The sequence below is a fragment of the Heterocephalus glaber genome, unplaced genomic scaffold (genome assembly GCF_053883595.1).
Source record: "Heterocephalus glaber isolate CG9 unplaced genomic scaffold, H.glaber_assembly_v1.0 deba00000122, whole genome shotgun sequence".
Lineage (NCBI taxonomy): Eukaryota > Metazoa > Chordata > Mammalia > Rodentia > Bathyergidae > Heterocephalus > Heterocephalus glaber.
In genome coordinates, this window is record NW_028258138.1 from 63,281,493 (window position 1) to 63,302,598 (window position 21,106).

The 21,106-nt window shown below is 36.9% G+C and overlaps 2 protein-coding genes across 28 annotated transcripts in view; both read right to left on the bottom strand.

Moving 5' to 3' along the window:
• Cfap44 (cilia and flagella associated protein 44) overlaps positions 1-16,395 on the bottom strand; it is a 110,247-nt gene extending 93,852 nt beyond the window's left edge. Inside the window, exons 1-7 of one of the 9 annotated variants that reach the window (XM_087215532.1) lie at positions 15,987-16,395; positions 10,557-10,652; positions 7,708-7,854; positions 7,038-7,191; positions 5,611-5,773; positions 2,638-2,740; positions 1,286-1,502 (exon numbers count right to left, since the gene is read on the bottom strand). In XM_087215532.1, coding sequence (XP_087071658.1) covers positions 1,286-1,502; positions 2,638-2,740; positions 5,611-5,773; positions 7,038-7,191; positions 7,708-7,854; positions 10,557-10,647 — 875 coding nt within the window. In that variant the 5' untranslated portion in view covers positions 10,648-10,652; positions 15,987-16,395. Of the gene's footprint in view, positions 1-1,285; positions 1,503-2,637; positions 2,741-5,610; positions 5,774-7,037; positions 7,192-7,707; positions 7,855-10,556; positions 10,653-10,744; positions 11,089-11,292; positions 12,081-15,982 lie in introns of those variants that run through there. The other 8 variants (XM_087215553.1, XM_087215530.1, XM_087215535.1 and 5 more) reach the window with 8 other exon arrangements.
• Positions 16,396-16,859: 464 nt separating this feature from the next.
• Spice1 (spindle and centriole associated protein 1) overlaps positions 16,860-21,106 on the bottom strand; it is a 46,741-nt gene continuing 42,494 nt past the window's right edge. For 11 of the 19 annotated variants that reach the window (XR_015452813.1, XM_087215618.1, XM_087215609.1 and 8 more), the window contains 3 exons: positions 20,153-20,258; positions 19,140-19,227; positions 16,860-17,953 (listed from right to left, as the gene is read on the bottom strand). Coding sequence is in view for 17 of the 19 variants with exons in the window: in XM_087215618.1 (XP_087071744.1) it covers positions 17,900-17,953; positions 19,140-19,227; positions 20,153-20,258 (248 nt within the window). In the remaining 2 variants the exon portion in view is untranslated. The remainder of the gene's footprint in view (positions 17,954-19,139; positions 19,228-20,152; positions 20,259-21,106) is intronic. The other 8 variants (XR_015452814.1, XM_087215627.1, XM_087215611.1 and 5 more) reach the window with 3 other exon arrangements.

The following is a 21,106-nucleotide window of genomic DNA, read 5'->3' on the forward strand; positions in this document are numbered from 1 at the left end:
ACAAATGAATAGTCAGAATGATAGAGACTATGTAGAAAAAGGAGTCTGGCTTATCCAACTAGATACAAAACAGACAAGGAAAGGTGTAAACAGGCCAATAATACAAAGCCACAGCCCAGACAAAGAACTTCCTTCTCCAAAGCTATGGTATAGGTCCCTGATCATATGCTTCCATGTATTCTGTGTTTCTTTCATACCACTTTGCACATGAAATAATTAGTCAATATCTCTCTTTTGCCAAAGAAATAGTGCATAGAAAATATGCACTTTACTAAATGATAGGACAACATAAGAAACTGGAACATTGTGGCCTACAAGCTAGGAGACTTTCTTGAGAATTCACCCAAGATTACATTTTTTAAATGTCCTCAATTATTCTGTATTTCTAGTGAGTGAATAACAAAAAGACTAGATTTAATTTGGGATGAGAGGAATTTGGTGCCGTCCAGAATGTCTTTTAAAGATATGCTGGGCATCATGTTATGGGCAGTGCCAAGGTGGTAGCAGAAGTGTTTCCTTAATAAAATAGAGGGGTCAGGGTGGAACAGAGGTAGAAAAGAACAACACTCCACGCTGGAAATACACCAGGATGTGACAATCGAAAGAGCAGAGAATTTGGAGCCAGAGGCCTGAGATAAGAGTAGGCTCTGCTACCATTGAGGATTGAGTGTCCCTTGTCAGGAATGGTAGAGACTGATAATTCTTGTTTTATACACCAGGACAGAGTTGCTACAAATGAGAAATTTAATAATGATATGAAAGATGAACTTGAAAACACCATGCCAATGTTAGTTATTGGAACACTAATAAAATCTCTTTTAGGAGAAGACTGAGAGAAGATGGTAGGCTAAATTTAAAAGCTGTTCTTTTTTATCGATACTATCTTTGAAAATAAAATCCCACATATCTAACTAGAAAAGGTGAACTACTAGTTAGTCTTTTTAAAAACACATTTTGAAATTATCCTAATTTTAACAACAGCAAAAGTCTTTGGGTCTTAGATCCTCTTAGAAAATAGCCTTGTGCCAGGTGTGGCATACACCTGTAATCCCAGTACTCTGGGAGGCTGAGACAGGAGGATCCCAAGTTTAAATCCAACCTGGGCAACTTAGTAAGACCCTGTCTCAAAATTTAAAAAAAAAAAAAAAAACACAAAAAAACCAGGTTGGATAGCTACAGCTCAGTGTGAAAGCCCTGGGTTCAATCCTCAGTACTGAGAGGGAAGAAAACAAAGGAAAATGCCCTTCTAATATCTACCAGCTCCCCTATTTGTCAATTCACATACTTGATGTGGCCTGATCCCGAAGTAGTAAGTTGCTCTTCATCTTCAGGATTGAAAGTAACCTTAAAAACTTCCTGAGAAAAAGCTTTTGTCCTCAGTGTGGGTTGCTCTTCTTTCCAATTCCAAATAGTCAATGTGTAATCAGGGTGGCTACCAATAGAGGCCAACAAGGTACCCATGTAGTTAAAGTCCACATAAGTATATGCCGTCTCAGTCCCATCTGCAAGGATGAACAGGAGCCTAATAAATGAAGGCAACATTTATTTCATTGGGGTGGGGGGGGAGGAATTCATGTAAGAATGACAAAAATTCCATGCTCCTTTAGAGAGGAATTCCCAAATCATTCCTCACCCTTGGCTTTAGAATAGATTACATGATATAAAGGGAGAAGGTAAAGAAGTTATATTCACATTTTGTGTGTGTTTGTAAGTTGAACATTTATTACAACTAATTGGTGATGTGATAAGTCAGTGCTCACATGGCCTGAATGTTGGTCACAATCACAACAAAGCTGAATCCAGCCCAGCATATACAAGTGAAAGTGTAAACCATAAACACAATGTTTAGATATGTACAATGATGTATAAAACTGATGCTGAACAGTTACATAACTTTTAAAAATATAGGGCCAACTAATGCCATTGTACTTCATTCATGTTCACTTTGTTATATGAAATGTGTCTTTTTAAATATATTCACATTTTACATGAGAAAAACCACTTTGTGAACATATTTTATTTTACAAAGGAGAAACACAAAAGTATATAAGTTGTGAAAATTTGTCACCAAAAATTCCAAAACTGAAAATTGACTACTGAAATTAACTATATGAAAAACAGAATTATAAGATATTGGTGATGATTAATTTTATGTGTCAACTTGGCTAAACAATAATCTAGATGGCTAAATAATAATCTAGATGTTACTGTGAAGGTGTCTTGCTTATGTGGCTAATATCTAGTCAGGAGACTAAAGAGATTATCCTTGATGATCTTAGGGAGCCTCACCCAATCAGATGAAAGGTCTTGAAAGTAAAACTGAGGATTCCACGAGGAAGAAGAAATTTTGCCCCAAGGCCACAACCTTAACTCCCTCCCCTAAAATTTCCAGCCTGCAGCCCTGACCTACAAATTTTGAACTTACCAGTCTCCAAAATTATGTAAACTGGGTTGGGGATTTAGCTCAGTGGTTCCGCCACCTACCTCACAAAATTATGTAAGCCAATTCCATTGAATAAATCTCTTTTCCATTTCTTACTAGTTCTGTTTCTCTGTAGAATCCTGATTAATTCAATAATCTTATGTCTTCTTCAGAATGTTGTTAACTTTAAATATATTTTAAAAACTCAGACTTACCTCGAAGGATTCTGTAGGGCCTCAAAGAAGGGTATTCATAGACGATAATCTTTGGAAAACTTCCTTTTTCAGCTACTGTGAAGTAAGTTTTATGTGGATGAACCTACAAAAAATGGAATCTCTCTAAAATATTAAAGAGAAGATCTCTATAGAATCTTACTAATACAGTATTTAGTGACAATTATTATTATTATTTTTTGTACCGGGGATTGAACTCAGGTCCTTGCACTTGCACAGCAGGTGGCGAAACCACTGAGCTAAATCCCCAGCCCTAGTGACAATTATTTTTATAATTGGTTAATTAGGATCTATTCCAAAAGAAACCTCAAAAAAATGGCCATCTGAGAAACATTTGATGATAGATATGATTTGACCTGGAAACCAAAAGAAAGTAAAACTTTAAGGTTTATTTTCATTATGGCAGTCATTTCTAACTCTAAAATAATTTAAATTGCCAAAGCTAAAATGATGGCTCTCAATCTTTAGTGTGCACCAGAATGATTTAAGACACTTCTTAAAACACAGAGTGCAAGTCCTACCTTCAGTTTCTGATTTAATAGATCAAGGCTGGAACTTTACATTTCTAAGAAATTTCAAGGTGATGTTAATGCTGCTGGCCTGGGGATTACACTTGAGAACCACTAAATTGGATGAATTGTTTGCCTTGTATATAAACCAACCTAAATTCTGCCTAGAAAATTCATGGAATTTATTTGTCTTGGTCCATTTTCTGCTGCTATAGCAAAATACTTAAGTCTGGGTAACTAATAATGAACAGAAATTTGGTTTATGGTTCTGGAGGTTGGAAAACCCAAGATGAAGAGACGACATCCATCAAGAGCCTTTTTGTTGCATCTTCTCATGAGGGAAGGTGAAAGGGCAAGAGAGTGAAAGCAAGAGGGAGCCAAATTCACTTGTATAACAACACACTCTCATTATAACTAACCCCTTCCTCCATAATATCAGTCCATTCACGCCCTCATCACACTTTATTAGGCCTCATCTCCCAACACTGTTGTATTAGGAATTAGGTTTCCAATGTATAAACTGTGGGAGACACATTCGAACCTTAGCGGTGTGGAATTCGTGTTTCCAGAGGAGATTATAACTCAATCAAAAAAAAAAAATCTTGAACAAACTTATCAAAAATGACTGTAAACTTCAACAGAGGTGAGAAAGATATGATATTTCCAAGCCAGACAGAGAAAAATATAATAAATATGCCCTGGATAAACTATGTCAGCATTTTAAAGAATAGCCCTATAAATTGGATAAAATTATATGCTCATTTCTTTTATTTTTGTTCACTCGCAAACCAACTGTACAAGAAGAATAATTAGCAAAGAAAAAACCAATAGAGATAAGCTCAGTGGCACTGTGCCTGCCTGGCAAGTGCAAGGTCCTGAGTTTGATTCCCTGTACCAGAAAAAAAAAAAAAAGTAAGCTATTTAAAATACATCTTGTCCTTTAGAAATAATATAACTGTAATCCTAGCAACTGAACTTGTTACTGTCCTAGGTAACCAATGAAGTAGCAAATGGAAGTAAGAAATAGTAAACTCCAAGGAGGTTGGGGAAATGGATTAACACTGTACCTGCCTAGATCCCAATTTACAAAAATATATTGCATAGGCTATGTGGTGACAGATACCTGAATGCAGAGTCAGTTATATCCTTTACCATGTCAGGTCTTGTCTACAGTAAGTAAAAAAAGTTTCTGCCCCTCAGAGTGGAAGCTGCTGTGAGGTTGAGTTTGGGTGTTTTGTTTTTAGTGGAAAACTAGGGTCAAGGAGTCATTAACCTGACATTCAACAAACAGATTCTGTCTTTTCTGGAAGATATTTTATATGGTCAAAACAGATTTCTTATAGCCTTGCAAAAGTATTTCTCATCCTCAATTGGACAACTGCTACAGAGAAGACAAAGTGCTATGCACAGCAGAGCTGTGGCCTCCCTCACTGCTCCAGGACTCATGGCTAAAATCCCTCGTGGACATAAAGCTGTTCAGCATCCAGATGGCTAAGTGTTAGTGTTAGCATTCCTGGCCACACCACACCTCTGCCTATTGTCCTCATACCACATTATTTTATAACAAAATAGAAAAAGACTGTTAATAGCCACAAAATGAGAAATGAATATGTGATCTTTTTAGGTCTCTGCCAATGGCGTGGACATCAGGCTCATGATACCTCATGACCCCTGAATACCTTCACTCCACAAAACCCATGATCTCACGTTGGGCCCATGGTTATCTGCATATAGTTATTGCCACATAAACTTACATTTCTAGGTTTTTAAAATAGTTTTTTCTCTTTAGACGGATTTTAAGCTCTTTGAATTTGTACAGGTCATGAATTCTTCCTTTAAATCTTCCACTGTATGTTCTACGTAGTGTTGGCTGAATAATACTACATATAAACTCTTACTAAGTTTATTAGTTTTTTAAAAATCCCTGAGGATAGGGCCTTTTATCATGTACACATGCCATATATAGATAGATGATCAAGAAAGAAACAAACATGAGATTATCTTTCCACTCCACACACCTCATGGTATTGTTTCCACAGTCAGTGTATCTCTATGTCCTCTCTGTGGGTCTCATTTTCCTCACCTTCCCCCTTTCCATTGCCATGTGCCTGCTTCAATACTCAAATAAAAATCACTTACTTCTACTTCTAATCTGAATGTGAAAGAACATGCACAACTGTGGGCAAGGCATTGAGCCTCTAAAGCCCCCATTTCTTTATCTATAAAATGGGTAGATAATAATAATACTAACATATGATCTATTGGATTAAGGCAATGTCAGTGAAGGTAGTGGTTGGAATAACTGAATAGAAAATGCCTGAGGTGATGGCTGTACACCTTATGTGACCCCACAAGACTCTGCATGGCATTGGCACCTAACAATCACTGATGCTTGGTCCACAGAATACAGAAGATGAGCTTTGTTTTGCTGTTACTATAGGCATACCCCAATGGCACCAATTCCTTCACCACTGCTACTTCGTAGGTAGATTTGTTCCTTGGTTTTAAAATTCAGAAGAACCAGCTGGTTCCCAGCGATGTATATCAAGGTACTGCTGTCTAGAAGTTGTAGGTTGGCTCGCTTTCTACAGTCATAACCAAAAGAATATCTGAGGGAAAGTTGTTAAGGAAAAGAAGTGAAGCAAAATAACCATTTTAGGAGAGGAAAAGTGATGAAATAAAGATATTTTAAAATCCATATTCTTGAAGATTCAAAGTTGAAGTAGTTGAATTTTACCCTAAAACTCATTTTTTCTAGGTATTACTAGCACCATTTATTTATAAATTAACTGAAAATTCTCATATACTGATTTAGTTACTATTTTAATTGTCCTAAAGAAATTCTAGAAGCACATTGTTTTTGTAATAACAACGTTAAACCTTCTATTTGGGTATCATAGAGCAAAGTTGTCACTTAGGTAATTTCATTTTTTTCTCTCAATAAAACTAAATCACTTTTATAAAATGGAATAAAGTCTATAGTCTTCATAATTTTTGTATTCATAATGACTGTCTATATAATGATTATATAATATATGGACCTCTTCCTTGATGCTGAAAAAGATGTTTAAAACTCTGACATTTGTGAAATTCTAACACACCATTTGATAACCACTCTGATAAATTAACATAAACATAACTGAAATTTAATTCATACAAATCATGAAAACTGACCTTATATATGGTATATAAATATATATGTAATTAATAAGTTTAATATTTTCTTTCAGGTTGTCAGTAAGTACATTGATACATAGGTAAGTATGTATGGATGGATATGTTTATATTATATAGTAAAACTGCACTAATTTAAAAATAGAAGTTTTCAAAAATCTGAGTTATATAAATACCTTGCAATGTATATTCAGGTTCAAATTAATTTAAAAAGATATAACTGTAATAAATAAATTTAATGAGATGAAACTATGAAAAATGAAACTGGCAAAAGAAATATATAGCAATTTGTTGTACACCAAAGTTGAAGGATCATTGGAGAAAACTTTATTCACACCTTTTTTTTTAAAAAAATTGATGTTAGAAGGTTCACTTATTATTTTTTTTTTAGGTTCACTTATTTTTAAGGAAATAAAATTTTCAAAGGAAGAAATTATGTGGAATTTTTAGCAAGAAGTAAATGTACAATGTACAAAAAGAAGATAATATTTTCATTAGTGTTACAAATACTTAACTCTACCCTTGAAAAGTGATGACAGCCTTAAACAAAATGTAAATGAATGAATGTGGTTGTGCTGCAATAAAAATGTATTTACAAAAATAGGCTGAGGTCCTAATTTGCTCCACAGCTGTAGTTTGCCGACCTCTGACCTAAGAAATGAAGATCCCCAAATTATGCACTGTAGCCAGAGTGGATACACAAGCTCAAGAAAATTCAGAGTTATGCTAGAATCTGGCGTCACAAAAGGCTTTGAAGCAAGCTCCATGTAATTGTAGAAGAAAGACTCTGATATTTTCTTCTTAACTTCCTCTTCTGCCTCTTCTGCAGCTGGGGCAGGGAGTTCCTGAGATGCTAAAACATTAAAAAAATATTGACTAAGAAGGCTGTCTGATGAATCCTAAAATTGTATATCCCAAAGACAGAAGGAATAGACATACCACACAATATACTAGCAGTCAATATTACTATCAATCCAACTATGAGAAGCTACCTATTAATGCATAGGAGAAAAAGCCAATGTGTTCATATGCTTCAGAGGTGACATGCTACTCTCTGGTCATGATTTCAACAGTCTCAAAGAGCAATTCCTAATTAGTTGCAAGGAAGAGTTGGAGAACTAACCTGGGGTAGAACACTCCTTAGATCATCTCAATTCCCAGAAAATCAGGTATGAGGGTCCAACATGTGATCCTCAGAAACAGAAGCTACAACCCTAAAGCTGCTAAGACATCCTCCTGTACTACGTACAACGGTTTTCCTTTCAATCATCCACACATATATCCATATCTTGCCAATTTTTCTTTCTCTGGATTTGTAATTGTTCAATTTGTCTCATCAAAATGGTGATAGAAAGCTATCAATACTTACTTCTAGTGCTTTCTGAATGGTCATAATCAGATGAACCTGAACTTTCTCCCACATCTTCCAGATCTGAACTTTCTTCCTCTAGATATGACTCTTCCCTTTCAGTAATTGTTTCATCTGTGGTATCTTCTAAAACTTCTTTTGTATGAGCTATTAAACATAATCTGTTTTTATAATTTTTAAATTTTGAATTAAACATTTTCTTATTTCCAAGGTAGCTAAATTTCCAATTCATTTATGCTCTAAATTTTCATGTTCAGAAATTCTTGGGAGAATCACTTTATTTGATCAGTCTTATAATTTCTCCATTTTAACTTCATTTCCAGCCTATTTCTTATCATTACATATTTATGTACAAGAAAGTAAAAGAAAAGGGAAAAAAGTGGTCAGTATGTTGCTATCATAATTTCAATTCCATTGGATTTTGCTAATATTTATAGAGGACCTGTTATGTTAAAGACAATGCTATTCTATTCGAGAGTAATTTTCCACGAGTGTGATTATTTTTCTCTGAAGTTATATCACAGGAATAATTTAGAATACTGGTTTCAAGAGAAACTAAAATGAAAGACAATTATGATGGGACTAGAAGCGGTCCCAGGTATAACCCAACTTCAGATTGAATCCAAATGTGGGCATGGTTAGATACACAATTTGAGCAGGTGAAAGGACTGGGGGCACTCTCAGAAGAACAAGATACCACCACATCAAAAAACAAAACCAGGGCCAGGGATTTAGCTCAGCGGTTCTGCTGCCTGCCTCTCAAGCGGAATGACCTGAGTTCAATCCCCAGTACCAAAAAAAAAAAAAAAAAGAAAAGAAAAATCAGGGCCGCGGATTTAGCTCAGTGGTTTCGCAGCCTGCTGGGAGCGCGCAAGGACCCGAGTTCGATCCCCGGTACCAAAAAAAAAACAAACAAAAAAAACAGGCTGGCATTTTCATCTTATGTTCTAAGATTTTATATGTGAGTTTCTTCCACTTGTTCTTCTCTCTGGCCAATGAAAATAGGAAGCCGCAGGGCCTGTCTGCAGATACCACAGAAACAGACTGTCTTCAGCAAAACCAGTTTGCACCTGTGATTCGCAGCTTACCCTCATCTTCTCTGTGGGATTGGGAGCACAACAGGGAAGCCTACAAATTATATGATCAACATGGTTACGCATCCAACAATATACGGATATTAACAGTAGGGACTTCTTTTGGCTACTAGGCAGTAACTGGTACTCAACTGCTCTCTTATGATTATGGAATCTTTTAGTTTTTCTTTAATTCTATTTATTTTTGCTTCATATATTGTGATGATCGGTTATTAGATGTGTACATATTTATGACTGTTATGTCTTTCTAATAAACTGATCCATTTCTCATTATGAAATGCCCCTCTTTGTCACTGGCAATACTCGCTGCCTCAATCTATGTTATCTCTTATCTTACAGCCACTCAGCCTTCTTATGCTTACTATATGTATGATCAACCTCTTCACACACCAGGTTAGAGGTGTTCAGAATGCCAGCAAATCACTTTACATTATCAACTAGGGTCCTAATACCCATGAGATATGCATTAATTAATGAGCTGAGCACAGATCCAGGCCACACTTGGTAAGATCTTTGTCCAAGAGAGTCTGACATAAGAAAGTAAGGTCCTGAGGCAGTGTGAACCAAAGTGCAATAATCATTAAGTCCATTCATGGAAAGTGGAGAGCAGCACCCAAGAAATCTCTGCCAAGAACTAGAAGCCAAAAAATGGTGTGTCAGAAAAGTAAAGTAAAAATGGAAAAACAAAGGCAGGGGGAAAACTATAGTTTTTTAGGCAAGTGATATAATCATAATTTGTTTAAAAAGGTAACTCTAGGGCCAGGGATTTAGCTCAGTGGTTCTGCCGCCTGCCTCTCAAGCACAAGGTCCCGAGTTCGATCTCCGGTACCAAAAAAAAAAAGCTAAAAAGGTAATTCTAATAGTGGCGTAGAGATCCAGAGAGGAAGACTTAAGTAGAAAACCTTATAAAAGTTCAAGGAAGAGAAGATAAATGCCTAAAATAAAACACAATGTGAAAAATTATGTATTTACAAGACATGTTTGAGACAGATTAAAAGAATTTAATGCAAACTTTATATTGATGCAAATGTAAACTGATTTTTCCCAGGACCTAATCTCTGGGTAAAAAGTCAGAATTAAACTTCTGAAACTATATTTTAGATCAGAATCTGAAAAAAAGTCAAGATTCCACTAAGAGATCTACCACTATGGTGGCCAGTCAGAAAGAACCAGCCACCCTTTTAAAAAGTCCTAGTTACAAAATTCCTCACTTCTCTTATTTATAGTCTGTGAAGTCCTTCTACATGTAACCCAGTGTAATTCCCAAACAATTCACAATTGTCACTTAAGAGGATAAGAAAATTGAGGCTGAGCAAAGTGCAATAATTTCTCCAAGGTCAATTATTATTAAATGGTAGATCCAGTGCTCAAAACCAAAGTCCAGCTCTTTCCACTAAAATATATCAGAAAAGTCCATTAGAATCCTATGGGGCAGGTTGTAGCTCAGTTGGCAGAGCATTTGCCTTGTACTTAAGAGGCCCTGGGTTCAATTCTTGGTACCACAGGAGAAAAAAACATAGAGAAAACCTAGATCAGATCTGAGGATAGATCTTTATCAATATAGAGAGCATAGTAAATTCTAGTTGCCAGTTGGAGATAAACAATTAAAGCATAGACTCTGCTCTTAAGCAACCTAGAATTTTGTAAGAAAATTAAACAAGTAAACTGTTTCTGTTCTATAAATTCTGATATGCACACTTTAAAATTATATTATCTGACTTTAATAATAAAGTATAGAGTATCACCTTTACTTACATTTTGATTCAGACTTAGAAGACTGCCTCCCATCACTCTTTGATTGGTCTGATTTCCCCCCATCAGTATCCTGATCATCTGGTTCTTTCATGTCTTCTGTATGTGAAAAAGTGAGATAGAGGAGAATGCTGTAAAATAGATATTAACAGCCCCCCTCCCAACAAATTTCACATGCACCAAACACCCACGTGTGTTGCTAAAGTTATGTTTGCATGGTATCCAAGGTGACCCAACAGCAGGAGGGTGCAGTCACCAACAAGGCTTCTGCAAAACACATTATAATCCCAGCCTCATTGTCAAGGCAAACTTGGCACTGTGGTGCACTCTGGTTTCCCAGAGATCCACAGTGAAACACACCACCCAAGTCTATCTTTCTCCCAAAAGTTCAACCACTAAAATTAAACTCTGCCATCCATCCTTTGGTTTATTCCTCCCTCTTTCTCTTCCCATTATCAAATTTACCTGGTGTTACTAATCAATTTATATTTTAAAAAATCTGTGGAGCACATCTATTAGGTAACAAGTTTATGTTAGGCACTAAATTACCATACTGAATAAGAGAGATATGGCTCCAAACTTTATGGAATATATATATTCTACAAAACTAAAAAATAATGTATAGCAACACTACAAGTTATGTTTGGGTTTTAGGAAAGAGGTGTTTGAGACACACATGACAATTTGGAGATAGGCAGACATAGAATGGGAAAAGTAAGGTAGGCCTGGTGGCGCCCACCTGAAATTACACCACTATGGAAGGCTGAGGCACGAGAATCCCTAGTTTGAGATCAGTCTGGGCAACTTAGCAATTTAGCAAAATCCTGTTTAAAAAAAGAAAAAAGATGAGGATGTAGCTCAGTGCAAAAGCTCTGAATTCAATCTTCATTGCCCCCCCCACCAAATAAAAAGAATGAATCTACTGATGAATATAGCAACTCTATAACCCAGTCACCTTCATAACACCATGGAAGAGTTTTAAAGCGGGACTGATGTAACAGGTTTTCTCTTCCAGTCTCTATACTGCAGCTCTTTCTGTCCTTACTTGAAAGCATCAATTATATCATCCTCCTAAGTCTTCGCTTCTCCACATTAAACATACCATGTTCATGCTACATTCTTCTATAGCATGATTAGCACACAGAATAGAATAATAGTTTCATCTGAATCAGATTTGTGGTTAGATTCAGGATTGAATCCCAGTATCACCACATAACTAGTTAATTAATCTGTATATAAGTTCCTCATTGGTAATGAACAAAAACCACAATGCTGCTAAGACAATTAATGAACCAGTATTGCATTGTAATTTCTGAATTGTTGTCTCTGAAGATAGGCCAGTGTGCCAAAAGCAGATATGATGCATATACAGCATGATGTGATCAGTGCAGCATGTAACTCCTTCAGCTGGGCGTTAGAGCTCTTTCCATCTATTTTCTTACAGTGACATTATAATGATGTCTTCTCTTGATTTGTTGGGCAGTAGTACCTTGCTAACTGTTCTTCCTATAAACATGCTCAAGAAATACGTGCCCTAACATGATGCCCTTGACACTAAGTTTTGTTTATAGTACCCGGAGCCATTTTCTCTGTTACAAAGATAATATTTTACCTTTAAAATAAAAGTGTGTGGCTGGAGATTTAGCTCAGTGGTTTCACCGCCTGCTGCACAAGTGCAAGGACCCAAGGATCCAAGTTCGATCCCTGGTACCAAAAAAACCCCAAAAACAAAACAAATAAAATTGTGTGTGCTTCCTTTTTCTAGTTGTCCCTTTCTTTCCATTCTTTTCTTCTTCCTTCCCTTATCCCCTTATCCCCACCCCCCTGCAAGGCTTAGGGGTAGGAGAAGAAACCAAAGGACAGAAAATTTTTAGTAGCAAGATCTTTGAAAATCCAAATTCTATCATTCAGTCTATTTCCTATTCCTTCCATTTTTGGAAACAGAGACCTTCTTTTTATGCTTATAGTAATCAATTTTAAAAGATAGAACTGCAGAAGACAATGTTGATTTTTGCAGGGCTTAGATGCAAATTACCACACACCATGAATAAAATTGTCCAGATAACTATAAACATACCTAAATGCTATTTTCTCTCTTGATTTCAAGGTTCTTCATAATTTAAGTCAATTCAGTTCTTAAAACTATTGAGTACATTTATATACAAACTATATTATACCCTGCAAAAGATGAGTAATATGTAACCTCTGGCTTTTGTATTTCAAGAAGAAATTGGCAAGTCTTTCAATATAACCCCCAAATAAACTTTTCTTCTATGTCAAGGATTCAGATTCATCTGAGGTTGAGCAGAACACTAGAATGGTCTAAGAGTCATTTAAATGGTTTTGGCTTTTGATAATAGCCATTTTAGCTGGGATGATGTGCCAGTTAACCATAACTGTCTGCTCGACTGGATGAAGAGACTCCTGGAGAGATGAGTGCATCTTGGAGGTATCATGTGCTAAATAGCTGAATAAACTATCGGGAAGTGGGGTGCAGTTGGCAGAGGTGGGTCATTGGGTATTATGGTTTGGATCTGAAATGTCCCCTAACAGTCTCATGCATTTGGAAGGTGATTGGGGGACACGATATACATCAGTGGATCTGTCCACCGATGAATTCAGTAGCTGAATGTAGTATTAGAAGGTGGGGTCTGGTGGGAGGAGGGTCACTGGGGCCATAACCTGAAAAGGTGCATTCTTGTTCCTGACTCCTCCTCCCCAGCTTCCTGGGTGCCATGGGTTGAGCAGTTTTTCTCCACCATGCCCTTCTGCCCTGCCATTTCTCTCTGAGAGCCAGTTAACTATGGACTAAAATTGTAAAACAAAATAAATCTCTCCTCCTCTACATTGTGGGTGTCAGGTATTCTGTCCCAGCAATGGGAAAGTAACTAATACACTGGTGGCATACCTTCAGAGAGCATAGCTCCTCACTGGCACTCTTCCCCAGTATTCTGTCTGCTTCCCAGCTGCCATAAAGTGAGCACTTTTGCTCCATTCTGCCTTTCCACCATTATGCCTGCCAGCTGACCATGGACTGAAACCTCTGAAGCCATGAGCCAAATTAAATCTCTCCTCACTTCAAATTTTGGGTGTCATGTACTATGTCCCAGAGCAACAGGAAAGCTAACAAAATGTATCAGATGACAATAGCTACTGATTTCTTTGATTAAAATGAACACTTAAGATATTGGAAGGAAACTAAACTACTTTCTAAAATGCCATGGTACAGACCCCAATTAAGTGAAGTGAGGTGGTTGCTGGATTTGCTGACAAAACTGAAGTGATATTCTGTCGCTCCTAATCATCTGAAAACTAAATTAAAAGTTTTAATCTGTGAGTTTTAGTAATACTCTACACTGTAAATAGTTAATGGTTTGGTTTTTTTTTTGGTACCGGGGATCGAACTCGGGTCTCTGTGCTTGTGCAGCAGGCAGCGAAACCACTGAGCTAAATCCCCGACCCCAATAGTTAATGTTTTAGTTTTATATTGCTCTTATACAAATTACCACAAGTTTAGCAGCCTAAGTAACACCCCATGTATTATCTCAGTTTTGTAAGTAAAAGTCCAGGTCCAGGTCAGCTGCTCTTTTCCTAGAGTCTCAAAATATTGGAATCAGGTGTTGGCAGTGCTACCTTCATTTCTGGAGGCTCTGAGGAAAAATCTCTTTCTGGGATAATTTAGGCTGCTGGTAGATTTCAGTTCTGTGTGGGTATAGGACTGAGAGCCATGTCTTTTTGCTGGCTGTTGTCCAAGAGTCCTCCTATCCTTTGAGAGGCTACCTGCATTCCCTGGCTTATGGTCCTCTTTAAAGCCAAGAGTTGGATGGGCCAAATATCTCTCAGTGGTGTGAAACTCATAGGTTTCCTTCCTGCTTGTCTCCAATCAAAAGTTCCATGAGATCACTTTCTACCTCTTAACCTTTTATTAATAAATACATTTACTTTAACATCCTATAACTGAATACAATCTAAATACAAAGTCTAATAAAAGCAGCCCATAAGACCTCATGAATTCATTCATAAGATAATCATAAGGTGGGTAAAAAAAATTATGGTTAAGCACTCCATAAACAAAGGAGTTGAACCACAACAAAATCTAACTTGATGTCAAGAAAAAAGCACCACACTTTAATGTTTGCTAAAATAAATAATTCATTTCTCCAGTGGTTAATGCTACCATGCAATAAACTTCAATATCACAAACCAGTTAATGTCAGGGTGTGTATGGTGTGCAGGAAATTACTGGAACCCAAAGAATTTGCCCAGTGTTCTGAAATGGCAATCCTGCACAATAAATACTGAGATCTACTATTTTATTAGCTTTTCTGGGTCATAAAGAGTGACTGAAGAATCTGTAAAAGGCAGTGGAGCAGATCAGGGGTAAGAGGCTCCTGCACTCCTGGAGATTAGTGGTAGAACTAATGATTTTTGCTTTTGTTTTGATGATGTTGTTTAGATCAATGAGACTGGGAAATTCGATTATAATCTGGCAAAGCTTTGGAACCAAAGAGACTTGGCTTGACCTCCCAGCTTGCCCAAGGCATAAATTTCTTAACGTCTTAGTCCTTTTATATGTGAAATGGGGGTGATACTGCTGTCTGGTACAGCAGTTGTAAAGAATAAATGAGCTCTTATATCTGTAGTTTTCAACTCTGACTGCACTTTAGAATCACTTGGAAATTTTTTAAAAATATCATTAACACAGTCTCACTCCCCTGGCAATTCTTTTGTGTAGCCATGCATAAGAACTAAAGCTAAGAATCATGGATTTATATGAAAAACCTAGTAGATACTCAAGTTGTTTTTACTATTACTACCCGATAATTCTTTTTAATATGGGGCAGGCTCAATAAATATGACCAGAAGCTGGCTACGGTAATGTGTTCTTCAAGTCCCAGCTATTTGGGAGGCTGAAATAGGACAATCCCTTGAGTCCAGTTCAAGACCTGCCTGCATAACACGCGGAGACTCCATCTTTAAATAAATAAATAATCTTCAAAGTTGAAGTTTTGTTTAGTTCAGCCTCCCACAAAATGCAGGCTACACATTCACAACATCTAGCCCAGCACCGTTACAAAAGCAGTTTAGTGTCGGGAGCAATGCTACATAATTTTAGGGAAAAGTCATTTGATTAAGCCTAATTCTCCTGCCTATAGGCCAGCTATGGCCTATGCTCTCCTGCTGCCAGGCCGTCTTCTGCCTCCCTGGGTCAGACTATGAGTCTTGGCAGGCAGAAACTGTGACTACAGTGACTATCCTATATTAGTTGCCTGGAACATTTGTTCGACTACCTTAGGGAGGACGAAGATACATGTTTCAGCAAAACCTGGAAAATACTTGTTCGTTCAGCTCAAAGTCCTAGCGGGCTCCACTGGTGGGTCACTAACAGATTTAAGAGGGAGGGCCCAGGCGCAGGAGCCCAAACTTACCTACCAAAGACTCCCACTACCGCCCGCTGCCTGTATTCAGAGAACCTGTAGTTTATCGCGGTTACCACGGCAACGACAACCCCCCTCCCAGGAGGGCGGAGATGAGCCGGGCAGTGAAGCGCATGCGCGGCTCAGCACCAGACTTAAGTGAGTTTGCGCAAGGATCTGGACGCTCAGTCCAATTGGCCCCTCACGGAAGCGAGTCCTCCCACGTCGGTTCCGGGCCAAACGTTCCGGTTGAATAAGTCCAGCCAGTTCATCCGCTAAAGATGCCATGTTGATAGTTAAATGACATTTGAATACTTGGCGAAAATACGTACTTGCCTTCCAAAGTGGCGTAGAGCGGTCCTAATCGAAGCAGCGGTCTTGCAGGTGGAAGTTTTAACTCGGAATCTAAAGCTCCTAGGCAAGTATCATTTTTCAATGACAAAAATTGTAAGGACGGGGGCGGGGGTGGGTGGGTTGCGGTTCTGGTGACAGAAAGTAGCGGGCCAGCAGCATCAACTGCACAAAGATAAATCCCGGGGTAGGATCTGGGGGAGAGGTAGTGGGTTTTTGCTGTTGTTTGGTTGGTTGGCTGTTTGGTTTTAAACTTTTATTATCTGTCAGCTTTTAAAGCGTAAATAAGGTTGTAGGTTCTGGGCTTCTATGTTGCAGGGATGCTGGGTGCATACAAAATACAAGCTCAGCCCTCAGGGTCATTTGGAATTTAAAAGCTCCCCAAGCTTGACAATAATAGATTTTGAAGATTAAAGCAATGGGGGGAGAGGGGATAAGGGATAATCAATTGAAAAACCTGAAGGAAAATGCGTCTCAGAATGCACTAGCAAAACAAGGAGGTAACTTGACATTTTGATAATGAGTAAGACTAAAATGGTTTATATCATAGGGATAGAATTTATTAAATACCAAGTTTCAAAAGGTAAAAATGTACAATATGGATGGAAATTCAAAGATGACAACATAAATAAAATCAGCAGTACTAGAAAATTATTTTTGCCACAAAATACAAAAGCCAAAAAGTAAGTTACATAAGGCACTTCCTAGAACAGTGATTTACAACTCCAAACGGCAGGACAGTGGTGTCCAAGAAGAGTCCCCAGGTGGGAGCCAACATTTAAGAACCAAGCAGGTGCCTGAAAGAAAAACCTATCCTTGCAATCTGCTTAGATTCTGAACTGAGAAAATTGATGGCAATTTTCTGTATTTATGTAATTGTTTCAAACACAACTATACCATTAAGTCAGTTACTACATTTAGACATCTGAGTTCTATGATCATTATTTATTTGATGTACATTATCATTATTGATATTTTCACATTTAAAAACTAAATTAAGATTCTTAGAATTTATACAATCATTCTTAACTCCCTAAGCAAATATAAACATTCCCACACTCAATTTTCAAAGCCATACATTCTCCTTGGAAAAGGTGACAGACAGCAGTAATTTCCCACCAAAGAAGAACCAGATATGTTACATTTTTCTGAAAACCAGACTAATCACACAGAGGCATTTCAGTGCAAGTATATGCAAAACAACTTAGTCCTTCAGGAAAAAAAAAAAATTAAATACATCAACATTTAAGACGTATTGAATTAAAAAACCAGAATAAAGGTGGTGAAGATTAAAATGTATTACTTTTTTTTTAAACCTTAAAATATTTTAGGAATTATTAGAATATAAAACTTTAATTCCTCTACAGTCAAATTTTATTCACAGGGAATTATAAGGACGGTTGGTTGTTGAAAATCTATTTGAAAATAAAAAATAAAATAATTTTTTTTCTCTGTTCCATTAGTATTAATTCACAGGATCTTTGTAGGTTTTATCTGAAGGAGTAAAAACTTGAAACCAGAGCACGAAAAAGGGAGTGGAAAGTCAACAAACTCTATAAAAGGTGACTTCAACTTCACTTATGACATGTGGGTAGAAAGAGCAAACCAGCCTTCATTTTGTTTTTCAGTCTGCTGAATAAAGAGACAGAAAGGATTTAGAAGATAACCAGAAACATGAAACCACTCAACATTTACAGATCATTTATACAAAGTATACAATGAAGTCATCTTGTGTCACTGAATGGTAGAGGTAATGTTTCTTCTCTAACAGAGACAGTACCAAATAACTGATTACCTACTCAACAGATCCCCTTACTGATCAGAGTCCTACTTTCTTTTAAAAAGGATAAATAAAAAAAAATTAAAAATTAATAAATAAAAAGGATAAATTCAGTGGTTTAAAGGTACAACTTGTTTAAATGATAAAAAGAAATTATTTGATTTTAGTAAATTAAATGCTACTAAGTGCCTGGAACGAAGGGTAAATTATATAAAATAGCTAATGTGAAAGCCTTTTTAGAATATAAGAAACAGCAAAGGACAAATCTGGTTCTAGGCAAATGGGAAGAGCTAAATCTCTCATTTGGGCTATAAGCAGCCACCCTTTGATCGAATTACTATAGTTAGTAGTAGACTAGCAAAGATTCCCCCACATCAGACAGGTGTTGGTTTGGACCTGCAAAAGTAGTTTCTACGATTTTAAAGATATTCTCACAATTTCCCATGACAAAACACTGAAAAGAACTGTATTTTACCAAAAAATAAATAAAAATGCCTTCTGCAAACATTTTGGATACACCATGAAATGCTTAGTTTCTCTACATTCTTGTAACAATATAACATATAATAGTAACACGAAGAATTCATAAGAGATTTGTTTACCCTTTGTGCCATAACCTGGCACACTGATAAAATTCCTGGACCTCAGGCTCTGGTTGTCCCACACTCTACCCAGTCACAGAAAGGATGGGGAAAACACCATCCCAGTACACCCACAACCCATTCAAGGGCCATTCGTTGTGTGTCCTGCCACAATATTTGGAAAACCCTGCCTGAAACCAGTAATTTCCAGTCTTAAAAGACTGTTAAAATCCTATTGAATTTTACCTTATTCTTTATTTACTCTAGAAAATAGAAGTATATGACTTGTTTTTTCTAATGAAGGTAAATTATAGTATTTTTGTGAGGATTTTATGTCATCTTCAGGATAATAGCCAATAATAGCTACGAATGGAAAACACTAAAATCAGTCAGCTTCTACCCTCACCCTCACCCTCGTGACCCCTGCACATATTTCACAGTTACATTTATAATGTACCTTTGTTCTTGGATTAACAGCTGTGAATCGTCCACTTCTTGAGGTGGCATTTAAAGGAGAACAAGAATTACTAGTAGCCCCTGAAGATCTATTTGTGAGAATAAAAAACTAATATTAGCCTTCACAAATTATGCAAGCAATGACAATTCTTAATACTGGCAAAAGCTTAAAGAAGAATGGCTTAGATCCAAATTAGGAAAATTATTTGAACCACAATTTCATCCACCTACAACTCTTAACTTTTTAAAAAAACTAATTTATTTTTTAGAGCAGTTTTGGGCTTACAGAAAGACTAAGTGGAAAGTACAGACACTTCTCACGTCCCCGTACCTCTACCTTAACAGTTTCCCCAATTAACGTCTTGTATTAGTGTGGCACATCTGTTATAAGTGATGATCCAGTATCAATAAATTAACCAAAGTTCATGCTTTACATTAGGGTTCATTCTTTATGTGATACATTCTATGGATTGTGACAGATGTTCCCACCATTACGGTATCATACAGAGAAGTTTCTGACATTAAAGGGGAAAATGGGTAAGCAGTGGTGGGCAAGAAGGTCAGGACAGTAGAAGAATAATGAGAACTGGAGCAGTGCAGTACATGTGAGGATGCAGAGTAATCACAGAAAAGCCAGGTACATCTTTAATGTCACCACTCGCCAACCATGTGATCCCTTTGGCAAATCACTCAGCTTATAAGCTTCAGTTTCACTTACTGTAGAGGAATACTACCAGCCAATTTACCCATCTTGTCATATATTACCTCCTAATTTTGTAACTCATAGATTCTACAATAGGTGGTTAACCCATTTTGTTTTCAGTAGCCAACTCATCATTTTCTACTTAACCTTTTTCTTCTTACTGCCCCCCAAATTCTCCTCTCCAATTATTTTCTCTTTGTGAGTCTTTCTGAACATAAGTTAGATGTTATGGACACCCTTTTATCACAAAGAGAATGAAACACACACCACACTCTTGATTTGTAAAGACACTGCTCACACTGTAGCCCTACCTTCTTGTATTTGCCCCCCCAACAGGAGAGACAATATTATTGCCTTTGGAGCTTTCTGGGGCTTCTGCTCCTGGAATACATACGTCAATGGTCCTCTTTCCTCCTTCTAAAATATGAAAAAATAAAGTTTCATTACCCATCAATAGGATAAAAAAATTTTGTTCAGTTTCAATCTTATTTTACAAAGGTGGAGTCCTTTCAAAATTATTATTATCATTATGGCTCAAACTCATTTGCAAGATTTTTTGAAAAATGAACTGTGGGACAAGAAACTTTAGTTGCTAGTGTCAATTCAGTAGCATTCCAGTTCATAGAAAACCAGAATCTTCAGACAGTGCTATCATGTCAGATCTGGAAGTGAAAAACGGAAGTTAAGAGATTGCCCTATAGAATTTGATATCTTTGTCCAAAAAAAGATATTTAAAGTTTAAAAGAAAGGGAAAAGGGGATAAATTTCTGAAGAAATTTAATAAAACCTTCAGTCTTTCAAATTTATTACATTATTGTTATTACTGAAGTCACTAACATAAGAGGAGAAAGTTGAAGAACTCATATGGCCAAAAGTAAGTATAATTATATATATTTTAAATATTTCAAAAGTAATCAACAAATATTCACTAAGTATTTACTAATGAAAAACTTAATATCCATCCTTGGAATTTCACAGAGGCCCCCATGAATCATTGCTTAAAACCAGTGATTTCTTAAGCTGGGCATGGTGGTACACGCCTGTGATCGTAGCACTCAGGAGGCTGAGGAAGGAGGATTGCTGTGAGTTTGAGGGCAGGCTGGGCTACACAGTGAGTTCGAGGTCAGCCTGAACTACATAGTGAGACCCTGTCTCAAAACAACAAAACACACTGCTTGCCTCGCAAGCACAAGTTCCCGAGTTCAATCTCCCATACCAAAAAAAAACAAAAACCAACAACAAAAAAACCCCACTAGTGATTTCCT